The 12,486-nt window shown below is 53.3% G+C and overlaps 1 protein-coding gene across 2 annotated transcripts in view; it reads right to left on the bottom strand.

Moving 5' to 3' along the window:
• Nucleotides 1-4,235, bottom strand: part of FRMD5 (FERM domain containing 5) — a 118,239-nt gene extending 114,004 nt beyond the window's left edge. The window contains exon 1 of one of the 2 annotated variants that reach the window (XM_069798732.1): nucleotides 3,749-4,235. In XM_069798732.1, coding sequence (XP_069654833.1) covers nucleotides 3,749-3,850 — 102 coding nt within the window. In that variant the 5' untranslated portion in view covers nucleotides 3,851-4,235. The remainder of the gene's footprint in view (nucleotides 1-3,748) is intronic. The other variant, XM_069798734.1, reaches the window with a different exon arrangement.
• Between the last annotated feature and the right edge of the window lie 8,251 nt (nucleotides 4,236-12,486).

Raw genomic sequence — 12,486 nt, 5'->3', positions numbered from 1 at the left:
TATTTCCCGGCAAAAGCAATTGGGAACTCTCAGAAGATAAAAAGATAATGAACAAATAACCTTCACAGTAGCCAGCGCTGCAAAAACCCAAGGTTCCCCTTTGTGTTGACTGCCTGTTATTAATGATCCTGTCAGGTCTCCTAATGAACTTTGTGCTTCATGTGGAAAACGTGGGGTTTGTCCAAGAGCATAGTCAAGAACTCGTTTTCCTTTATTTCCAATCTTACACAAGAAAGTTCTTACATTCTGAATCTAGGAAACCACATTTTTGTATTTATTTTCTCACATCTCCACATTCTTGTAGTACTACTGAGGTTTGAAACAAAACGCCACTGTCTTTTCAGGAAAATGCTTGATGCATTGAGCAATGGCAAATCATTAATTATTTCAAGCCTTTTATACCACCACTGACACCACAGTGAAGAATTTAAAACATTTCCTCAGACAAGCAGCTCAGTCACAGCAAAACCACAGCACAAGAGCATTGCTTCGTTTTTTCAAAGCTTGCTTTATTCTAACAACGGCTGCAAGGCTGCCTCGCTGGCAAACTGCTTCGCGTTTGCATTTGGAGACACGGAGCACAAGGTGGTAAATATAAATTAAATATACTGCTAGACCAGACCCTTGCCATGGAGATGAACCAAAGGCCTTCGGGAATGGCTGCCCCTCTCTGCCGGCCAAGCCACTCCCTGGAGATGCGTCTCGGGGCAGTGACACCCACGGGAGTGGGGTCCCCAGCACCCATGGCCAGCAGCCAGCACAACACCAAGGGACAGAGCGTTAATGGGCGTTGCTGCCTCCTCACATCTGATGGCCCCCACACCGCAAACTACTGCCTTTATTGCTTTTAAAAGGTACCCCCGTGGCACGTAATATTATTAAAATACCAGCTTTCTGAGTCAAGAAAGCCCAACATCTCCATGTTCAGGCAGCTGCTGGGGGCCTCCCGAGTCCCGGCAAGTGGCTGAGACCCGCAGCACAGACAGACACAGACCATCCCCAGGATCCCAGCGGAGATGGATGCTGGGACAGCATCCTCCCCAAAACAGCAAACTACTGGAATATACAAAAAAAAAAAAAAACCCAACAACAAAACTGCTTATGGATGTGCCAACCCAGCTGCCCCGACCCACTGCACACGCTGCCTCTGCCTGCAGCAGCTCCGTCCCCCCAACACTGTCCCTGAGCCTGCCGGGGCCAGGGGACCTGGGGATGAGCTCTCCAGGCTCCTCCGCCTGCTCGGATGGGCTGTTGGGGAGTGAAAATTAGGGCAAAAGAGAGGAAGGTTTTATCCACGCTCAGACAATGAACCATTCGTTCATCATGGGAATATTACCGAAGTACACTTCAGATAATCAAATAAAAAAGGCTTTATTTAGAAACAGAATATTCAGGTATTACCTAGCAGCACTGAACCCCTTCTCACATGCCTTTATCAAGCGCAGCCAGAGGTTAGTTTTGTTGACAGGTTTAACCAGTGCCACTATCTGAAAGGTAAATAAGACCTCTTAAAATCAGCTCTGCCTCTGAGTGCTTCTTTCCTTTCCCCGGCAATGGAGAAGCCAGATGACATGTCCGACGGGCTACACTTCAGGGAGGCTATAAAGCCTGTCCACAGCCCCACACGCCGCCAAGGGCGAGTGGCACAAACACAGGTGTACAGCAGCAAAAATACACGTTACAAACTTCCAGCGAGCAGCATCGCTCCCCAGATGTGCGCCGTGATTAACAGCACTGCGTACGAAACTGATGACTGACACTTTGGACAGTTTCTCCATATTTAAGTAAAAATAGAAATACATAAATTAGAAACAACAGGCGTAGAAACAGCCTGGGCGAGGAAACACTACGGATCTCAGCAAGATGTGAAAAATCTGCGCTCGTGAGGGAATGACCTTCAAAACTCATTCACTGCTCGCAGCCTGTATGGTGACGGTTTTTCTCACTTGCGAGACATTATACATTCCTACTATGTACACTTTAATTTTGCACGGACTATAAATACTTGCCTTATAAGGCAGCATGAAAGCAATAGAAAACAAATATTTAACTGAGGTAACCTTGATTTTGAGGGTAATACGAGCCAATTCTTTATACCTTAGGTCATGCATGCTAAATACCAGGATTCACAATTTACTATGCTGAACATAAAATAAGCCACTGAAATACGTGATCAAGTAGTATTTTCTCTTTAAAAAAAAAAAAAACCACACACGCAAAATGACAACACCTTGTTAAATTATCTTAAGGACAGAAAGTCCAGATTTTTCTTAACTGCATTGCCTACACTTTCTCTCCCAAACTACGGTTTTCCATTTAATTTGTATCAAAAACAACCTCTGAGAGATGAGTTAGTTTTGCTTATGCAAAATAAACTAGGTTGCCGTTGTAGTTGTTTACTGGGTCACACTTTACAACCCAGGTGGGGGAGGAAGGAACGGCATTCAGCCGTTATTTGCACAAAACACCGTATTTATCTATTTTAGACTATTTAAGCAAAACCGACGGTGCCTCCCATCGCCTGCAGCACTCCTCGGTAACCATTCTTCAGCATTATCATTTAAAGCATATTTCTGCCTGTAAATGAAAAAATGCTCCCTCCTCCTCGGAGCGGCAGGACGGGGAAAACTGGGGAGACCCAGCAAAGGCTGGGAGGTGGCAGTTGTTGCTATTTACATCTTGAGTCACCTTTACTCCAAACTCTGCCCTGAATTTTCCACTGCCTACGGGCTGGGCTGAAGCCAGCTGACACCAGCAGGAATAGTTGCGAGTGCTACAGCGTACAGGTTTTCGGCGAGCTCCCTCCCAGGGATGATGATAATTGTGGGGATGAAGAGTAAAAGCAGCGGGAGCCAGGGATGCTCCTCTCAGCCCTCCAGCCGCCGGGTCCCGTTACCGAACTAGTTGCAGCGGAGCCCGTGAGCGTGTTTTGCTAGTTTTTAGAAAGAACGACATCCCACGGCCTCTGCGCGCTGAGCCACGGTCCCGCGCAGCCCCCGGCAGCAACCGGGCGGGGGGGCGACGGCCCCGGGTCCCGGTCCCGGTCCCGGTCCCGGCACACGGGGAGCGGCAGATGCGCACCCCGTCCCCGCCGCTCCGGACTATTACGGACCGCCACCGCTCCTTAGGGCAGAGCTGGGCGCTAATGAGGGGGGCAGCCGGGATGCGGCGGGGGCAAGGGGAGACTCCATCCCTGCCCAGCACCGTCCCCGGTACTTTACTTCGCGCCGAAGTCCTCCCCGCGGAGCGCGGAGCCTCCGCAGCCGGCAGCGGAGGGCGAGCACCGGCCCGGCTCCGCGGGGCACGGCCGAGGCTCTCCCCGGACCCGGGGTGACCGTTCCGGGCCGCCCCTGCCCCGCTCCGGCCCCGGCTGCGCTCCGGGGGCTGCGGGCACCCCCGCGCCGGCTGAAGGGCGGGCGGCTCTCCGCGCCATCCCCGCACGCCTCCGCGGCCGGGGGAGGGGGTCGCAGGCGTGGGGGGAGCTCTGCCCCGGGGCTCCTCGCCGCCGGCAGCCGCGGCTCGTCTCCCGCAGCGATGCTCCGGTCGCCTCCCGAGACGAGGGAGGAGGGGGGTCTGCCTTTGTTCGCAGCGGCGGGGCAGGACCGGGCCGCCCCCGCCGCTCCGCTCCTTTTGTCTGCCGGCTCCGGGCGGCAGCGCGGCGGCGCCGGGGGGCTGCGCGACCCCGGCGCGGGGCCGTCCCGTCCCGTCCCGTCCCGTCCCGTCCCCCCGAGCCCCGCGGGACGCTGACCTGGATGGTGCAGGTGTACTCGCTGTCGTCCAGCAGCCGCACGGTGCAGTTGTACTCGCGGTCCAGGTTCCTGCTGCTGCCACTCATCCACCTGCTCAGCATCTTCCCGAGCCGGGCGGCGGAGCAGCGGGCTGCGGAGCGGGCGCGGAGCGGCGGAGCCTCCGCTCACATCCCCGCTGCCGGCGCGGTGCGAGGCTGGGGGGGCGGGGGGGGGTGCGGAGGACGCGCCCCCCGCCCGGCTCGGCCCTGCCCTGCCCGGCCCGGCCCTGCCCCCGCTGCGGGCCGAGCGGAGCGGAGCGGCGCGGCGCGGAGCGGAGCGCGGTGCCCGTGCCCGGGCCGCGGCGCACGGCGGGCGGGGTGGAGGCAGGCCCCGGGGGGGGGGGGCACCCGGCGCCGGCTGCGGGGGCCAATCTCGGCGCCGCGGCGCTGACGGGCTCCGCCGCAAACCAATGCGGCAGGGGCGGCGCGGCCCCGCCGCCTCCGCTGGGCAGCCCCGCGCGGGAGAGAGGGAGGGAGAGAGGGAGGGAGGGGGCTCCGCGGGCGCGGAGGGGCGGGGGGGGGGGACAGGGACGGGGAGCTGCGTGCGCGGCGCCGCGCCGGCCGGCGGGAGGGGGCGGCGGGGGTGCGGGGCTCCCCCGGGGACAGCGGGACACGCTGCGGGGCTCGGCTGCCGCTGTCCTCACCCGCTGCCCGCAACTTCTGCCCGCGGGGGCTGCTCCCCGCAGCCTGACGCACCCGGGGGAGGGGGGGGGGCAGCCCCCGGTTTGTGGGGGCAAACCCCGGTTTGTGGGGGGAGCTCCCAGTTTGTGGAGACAGCCCCCGGTTTGTGGGGGCAGCCGGCGCTGAGAGCGCTGCTGTCGCGGGGAGTCTTGCAAGTGATGTCGAGCGGGCTCGGGTGCGTGCGGCCGGGGGTACCCTGGCCCCCCGAGAGGTGGGGAGCTGCCCTTCTCCATCCCGGCGAAGGAGGAGGCTGCGTCCCTGGGGAGGGCAGGTGAATAAGCCCGACCCAGCAGGCCTGCAAGTCACTGCCAGAAGCACCGGCCTGCACCCGGCTCTCTTGCCAGAGACAGATTCGGGTTAATAGGTTGCTATTTCCATAGAGGGGTCAGCTATCACGGCCCTTTTTGTGGAGCGGCATGCCAGCCCAAATGCCGAGGTGGTCCCCAGGGCACGAGCTTCTCTCTTAGTGTTCGTTCGCTCTGGAAGGAAACTTTTACATCTCTGGTTATTTCACAAAATGGACTCTAAAAGTGATCAGTGTTTGCTCGGATGCAGAGGGTGCTGCAGTTGGTGCTGCTCTGGAGAAGTGAAATACCTGGTGGCAGTGTCAGCACCGACCAGGGGTGGGAGCCTGGCCGGCAGCACTGCAGATCTCTGCCTCCGGCCCTGGCCATTCCCTGCCTGGGTGTCCCGTTCCATCCACAGCCATCCGGGCACAGAGGAAGGCCCCCACCGAGCGGTTCAGCATTGCTCCCACCACCACCCTGGCTGAGCACACGCTGAAAAACGCCTGAACCAAACAGGCTACAGTGAGGGTCCATGTTAAGCTGCCTCTGGTCTATCCCACTGCACCACGGGCCCTGTCTCCACTGCGCTTTCCTGACTCAGCTCATCTTCGCCTGCAGACTCGCGTTCATCCCCTCCAGCTGTGTTCGCAGGCTGCAGTGCAGCTCCCGTCCTCCCTTCGTGAGCCCCAGCCTTAGACTCCAACTGTGCAGCTAACTGGTCCCCGTATTATCTCTGCTCCGACTTCACTCATTCCCTGCCTTCCCAGCCAGAAAGATGGTTTACAAAACCATGTTCCTCACTTTTTCCTAAGCAGCACAGGCTCCCTTCCCACCAACCATTCCAGACCTCTCCTGGCTGCAGGGCAGCATCCCTTCTTGAACCGCATCGCCCAACTGAGCTCTTCCCAGTTCCACTCGAAAGGAGAACTGCTCCAAGACATTGGTGGCCCTCCGGGCTCTCATATCTCTGACACCATCCCCACTGTGGGGAGCCCACATTCTGGTGTGTGGGGCTGGGATCCTGGTGCTTTTCTTCGGGGCCATACGGTTCAGGGGTTTTCCCCATGACGAGTGACAAGAGATGAGTCTTTCCCAGCCCCTGCCTCCCCAGCCCCAGCCCAGCTGGCCGCACTGGGTCTGCCCGTCAGGCTGGGCGCACCCCTGCGACGGTTGTGCTCATGGAGGCACCCCAGAGGGGGATCAGGCTCAGGTATCTTAGTATCCAATAGGCAATTAATCTAAATGTCCAATTAATGTAAATGACAGAGTGGGAAGGAGATGTCACAGGCAGTGGTGCTGCAGCAGCGAGACCTGGACAGTGGGCAACATCTTGAAGATGACATTATTCTGCTAGAAAAAATGATGGCAAACCCAGAGACTTGGCCTGTGCAGGATGTCTATTGGAAGACTGAATTTTGCAGCTCCCCGGGAAGATGGGTTGTGCCCAGCGTGTTGTTAGGAGGCGGGAGGCAGAGCCCAGAACAACAACGGCGCTTTTCACAAAGAATGGGACTCGCTCCTGAACCATCTGGGCACTTTTACAAAGATGCTTGTATTCACTAAAGTAGCTGCTACTTTGTCATGTATCCCACTCTGCATAAATTGTTCATCTGCCTCAGAGCTCCCTTTCTGAACCAGCTGAACTGTTAATGAAGAATGGGATCCTCAGCATTAGCAGGTGCTGCTTTCATCAAGAACAGAAGCTTCTGAGCCAGCTGAGCGGCTTAATGAAGAGAGCATTCATGCCACAGCAGCCACTGCTTTGTCAGGGAGCCTCTCACCCATGCCACGGCTTAGCTATTAACTTTGTTCCTCGACCAAGTGAACAGTTATGCTGAGGTTCCAGTTTTCGACAGAGAAACTGCATTTTTTAGAAAGACCCTCGCTGAGGCAATGCAGGAGCCCCTTGACTGAGTTCATCCCTTCCACTGCCCCACACTCGTCCTCAACCAGGAACATTGCTGGAGCCAGGCATCCGAGGGCAGCTCTACGCTTCGCTCTCAAACTACCTGAAAAGGTTTCCACCAAGTGTATCAAAGGCTTGGAGATGTCTTTATAAAAATACTCTGTTCCCCAGCTTTGATTGACAAGAATGCAGTTTCGATGGGTAATGTTGTCCTTTTTTTTTTTCTTTTTTAATAATTAACACAGTAAAACCTACAAATTCTCCATATTTGGATTCTCCGTTACTTGCAGTTTTGAGTTAAAAAATCCAAAATGCAGCTTTCCAAATATGTATTTAAAGTGAATTCTTAGATGTATTTGCTTGCCAGTAGGTTATATTTCACAAAGAGATTATGTCTTAAAACCCTGGGGGGACAGAGCGTGGGTGTCTCTGCTGCTCGGAGGAGTGGAGCAGAACGCTCCCCACAAGGGCAGCGTGTATCCCCGTCCTGAGGATGGCACTTGCATTACAAACCATTGTAAAGCATCCGGCATGCAGCAGGACAAGGGTTTGCAGAGCCGTGCATGAGAAACCGTGCCGAGGTGCAGTCAGGATGCTCTTTGCCTATGCTGCAGGGCAGAAACTGAGCTCCGGTGGTTTCGTGCTGACCAAGGCTGCACCAGCAGCCCCATCCCATCACGCCAGGATCATCAGCCCTTCTGTAGCTCCTAGGTTTGCTAGGCTGCCTCAGGCTCTGCATCAAACATGCCTGTTTAACCAGTACAGTCAGGTCTAAGTATCTCTGATATATTTCAAAGTACAAACAGCCAATGAAGTGTCTTACTTTGCATTTATTCGGTGCAATAATAGATGGCGCATTGATAAAGTTAACGGTGATCCAGTCTGCTGTGTTCAGGTGATGTCTGGAGAGTACTCAGCTGCCTGAATATTTAATGTTAACGGAAGAAAGATGCAATAACTGCCTTAAATTCAAAAGTAATGCATTGCTCTTTACCTGTCTCAGGTATTTCAACAGAAAATGTCATGCATTATCTATGTATCTTCCATAATCCATATACATATCATCCACTATAATTATCATCCACAACAAGCTGTAGCTTTGAGAGAGGATGCAGTGGTCTACGAGGTGTGGAGAACAAAACCTGGGTGTTTCCAAAGGCAAGGCTGGCAGCAGAGACCTGACTGCTGGGGGGTGCCTGAGCGCCTGGCTCCAGGGATTGGGCTGGAGACCTCTATTTAACCAGCAGCCATGCTCTGACTTGGCACAGTGTTAAAGGATAACTGTTCATCTTTAAATTACGCTAATGTTGTAAGTAATAACTACTTATTGTGCTCAAGATGACCAAAATACGGACCTCTGCTTTAACTGGCATTTCTTGTTTAACTGCAGCCTGTTCTATTTAGACGCTTTCTGTGTTTTCTTCATCCGGAGCCGGGAAACGAGGCTGTCAGCTTCACTTTTGCTTTTCAGCAGGTATCTGAATCTGAAATTATATAGAAGCAATGTTTCTTATCATCTGAGCTCCAACACGAGCCCAGCGCCATCCAGATGAGATGTCAATATGTGGCCCAGCTCACAGGGTGTGCCCATAATTTAAATGGTCAACAGTACCATCAGTGTTATCATTATACTTCCAAATCAGCTGAATTCACAGTCCCTGGTCTGTTCTCCTAGGCTGTCTATCCGCAGCGTGAAGTGGGCATCGATTCACCAATTCACGCTTGCTCTCAGTTTTCTATACACTGAGAAGAGATAGAAACCAAAGACCAAATTCTCTGTTATCCCTTAATTACATTTTGTTGATGAAAAGTTTTGGAACAGAAGGCTTAACCTCTTCTTGAAAGAGGCCCACCTAGCTATTGCAACCAGCCCACTGCATATCTGAGTTCCTTTACATTTACCTGGTCTGAATCTGGAATAAATGCTTGTATATTCTTCATACTGTATTTTTCTGCAATAATGAATAATTGTAAACACTACAGTCACCAACGAGGGACCCATCACTGGCTTTAGGCCAGTATTTTAGAACTGCATGCTGGTTACAGATGGGAGATTTTTCCAGGGGATGCAGACGAAGGAGTGTTCCGCCATCAGTTAATGTTTGTGGAGTGTGGAAGCCCTTTAGCTAGTGTTTGTACATCTTTCACCCTCAGCTGAACACTAATGGCCACGGGAAACATTTGGGCCAGCAACTGAGTTACCTCCACCAGCAAAACTAGGTCAATAAGTTCTAGTTATTTAGCCTTAGATGATGTCCCTCAGACACATCTCCTGTAGCAGTGGTGCTGGGAGTGGCTGGGGAAGAGACATGCCACATCAACAAGAAACCCCCAAGTCTTATTTCTCCTGTGATTTCTCCCAGCACAGGGGGAAGGAGGATGATGTGCCCCATCCGTATTTGTATGTGTGTTTTTGGTACCTTTATTATTTCTCTATACCCTGATATTATTTCTAGCAGCACCATCTGATGGGAAGGGGCTGCTGTGCTCAGAGGTGGCTTCATGTGCATGAGGGATGATCATCTTCCACCACACTCCTGGAGGGTGTTTCATGCTGAGGTGAAGAGAAAAGAAGGCGGCAAAGAAAGGTGAGGAAAGGAGGAAACTCAAAATGAGAGAGAAAGAGAAGAAAAGGGGATGAGGGAGGAGAAAAGGGTGGTGAGGATGAAAGCTGTAAGAGGGCCAGGAGTGAAAGAAGGGACTGGAACTGTCCTAGCATCCGCCCCACATGTACCCACGGGGAAATGGGTGGTAGCATCCAGCTTCCCGACTCCCAGGCATTTAAAATTTTAACCATAATTTGCAATTATAACCAGAGGATAAAATTTCAGCCTGTTAGGAGGGGGTGGGAAGCTGCAGGGTGATGCACATTAATTACTGTTGACGTACAGGGACAGGCTCATTAGACAGAGGTCTCCTTCAGTTCTAGCACACAGTTTTTGGCTCGAGGCAAGTATTTCAGGGAGTAATTATAGAGCCTGTGCTGCTATGCAGGTCACAGTAGTAGACCTTTTCACCCTCCTTGAGCTGCAGGGATGCAGAGCAGCTCTCGGGGTGGGAAAGGGGCTGGGAAGAGCCTGGCAAGGAGCAGTGGCAAAGCTCTGGCCTCCTCCTCCGTCCCACGTACGGTGGGTTCAGTGCAGGTCGTCACTGCAGGTCACCTGTGGCATGGATGGTGAAGAAAGAAGGGGAGGGGGTGTCCTGTGCTCAGGTACCACCATCCCGGGTACAGTCCAGGAAAAACCTTGCTCAACCTCAGCTCTGAGCAGTGTGATTTGTTACCAAAGAGCCTCTGCTTGTCAGGACCAGCAATGAGCCTCCACAAACAACCCGGTTCACAGCAATGTAATTTCCATGGTAAGAACGCTTAGAAGTTTCCATCTGACGTCATGCCCTATGACACGCTGCTTCTCTGGCACAATCTGTCACCCGGAGAAGGAGCATCTCTCCCGAGGGTGTTTGCTGCCAACACTCCCCAGCAAACAAGGCAGAATTTCTAACAAGGGTGTTTGTCCCGGCTGGAGGATGCCTGCCAGGGATGGAGTCCTCTCGCAGCACATGCAGGCTGTACCGCTGGGTTGCTCCGGGGTGTCTTGTTCGTTCTCCTCTGTCGGCATTGCTGCAGGCCTGCACCTCGCCGTGGGACCCCCACCAAGGTCTGCTGCAATGCCTTGAGCCATGGGCAGTGTCAGACGTGTCTCCCCACCATCACTTCTGGTTGCAATCTGTGGGGCTTGGGTCTTCTGGGAAAATGGTTTCCAGCCTTCATGAGGCAGAGCCTGTAACTTTTATGAGGTTCTCTGTGGACTCAGAGTTGCCAGCCTTTTTTTGGTCCTAAAGATCCTTTTTAGGCTCTTCATCCCCGGATTTCTTCACTTTCCTTAGGGAGCTCTTTATGGCCGAGCCCCTCGTGGTGGGGAACTCACTGCCCACTCTTGGCATCACACCCGTGGCATTACCGCATCTCCCCTCGCAGAGGAAGGCGCTTGTGAAGGAGAGAGACAGCACCAAGTGTGACTGTTCAAGTTGGCAATTCACAGCAAACAATTGCTTTGACTTCTTTCCCTGCTTGCAGAGCTAATCATAAGTATGTCAGGAAAAGCTTTGCTCCATGCGCTCACGGCAGAGACTCCAGATTGGAGGCAGCGTGCTTGTGGCTGGCTAGATGGGGCACGCAGGTTTTTCTCCTCTTTCTGAGTCACTGGTTTGGCAGACATTTACATCACCAATCCTTAAAAGTGCAAATACAACTTTCAGTCTCCTTGGGTACTCACGGAGGTAACACTGAGAAACGCTCTTGGCAGTTTTTTGCTAGCAAGATACAGTCTGGTTTATATTTAGGGAATACAAATAGGGAATAGTTCTGAGTCCAGCCTAGAAATCCATTTAAAATATTCCTATAATTCTATTTACAGGCAGTTTCTGTAAATGTTGTAACAGGCAGAGACAAGGGTATCTCTGTCTCTGTGTCTGGGGACTCTGTACTGTGAACTGGGGAGTCCATACAAACACGTTACTGGGGTCACGTGTCCCCACCAACACACCCAGTGAAATTTTACCATGACCCACCACTGTGCATTATGACCAGCGCTTGTGATTTCTTTTATGATTCTCATGATGCTTAGTGGTATTCTTCTGAAAGTTCCACTTCTTGCTCTCCATGACTAAGAAGTAATCACAGTCTCTGTCAAAAAAAATCTATCCCTCCTGATTGCAAAAGAAGGCTTGAAAATGTGAGGCATATGGACCAGAGGGTGCTCAGCGGGGGTCAGAAATAAGGCAGCAGGAAAAGCAGCTCTGGGGTTTTTTGCTCTCGATCTTAGGCTTTGCACCCTGGCTCCTGATTTTCAGGCATGAGGTCCTGGATTTGCTAATGCTGTCCCTGATGTGTGTGCAAGAATTTAAGTGTAAGTAAATACTTACTTTTCAAGGATGCTTGAGGGACTTGGGCACATAATCCAACAATCCTAACTCTGCTCAGGTCTGATGAAGCCCCATCCTTTAAGTGCCTGTGGGAACCGTCATCTGTGCGGGGCTCCCATCCCGCTGCCTCCCCAGGACTGGGACCGGGCTGCCCGGGCATTAACAGGCGTGGAGAGGCAGCAAAAAAGCCCTCACAATGCTAGAGCCAGCATTCAAACCAGCCAAAATGAGTGGGAGGGTACCAAGTATGGGAGGACCCAGGCACTGCAGGAATTTGGGTGGCATTTCATTGCAGGGGAAGACGGTAATAACTTCCAGCAGCTGCCAAAGGAGGGAGGTGGGGACCATCCAGCGCTGGTTTTAGGAGCTGTAGGTCTGAGTCTGGAGCCAAGATGAGCAGGAGAAGCCGAGCGTGGGGTTCCGGATCCTGCTGCGTGTGGTGTGATGGGTGGGATGACAGCAAGGGAGGATGGCACCAGGAGATAGGGGCAGGGTTTGAGGGGGACAGGTATCAGGGATGACTCTTCTCACCATAACCAGACAGGCCACCCCATAGCGAGACACATGATAACCCCTGAAAAAAAAAAACCAAAACCAAACACAATTGCCTGAACTCCGTGTCTTTCCAAACCGCAGAAGAGCAGCCACTGCTGCCGCCACGGGCCTCATCTGCCTGCGGGCTGCCAGCCACATTTGGAGCTGACCCAGGCTCCGAGCTGTGCACAGAGTGCAGCCGAGCTGGCGTATTTCCCACAGAAAAAAACGCGGCTCATCCTCCAGTGTTAATTCAAGCTTGCTTCCCAGCCTCTGCGAGGGGATGGAAGATACAAGCCTTTGGGAACCCTCCTAAAATATCTCTTTCCTTGAGGAAGGCAGGGAGGTGTGCTGCCCCAAGGTAGAGC

Source organism: Haliaeetus albicilla, chromosome 12, assembly GCF_947461875.1.
Source record: "Haliaeetus albicilla chromosome 12, bHalAlb1.1, whole genome shotgun sequence".
NCBI classification, from domain to species: domain Eukaryota; kingdom Metazoa; phylum Chordata; class Aves; order Accipitriformes; family Accipitridae; genus Haliaeetus; species Haliaeetus albicilla.
This window is presented reverse-complemented; position numbering and strand designations above follow the sequence as displayed.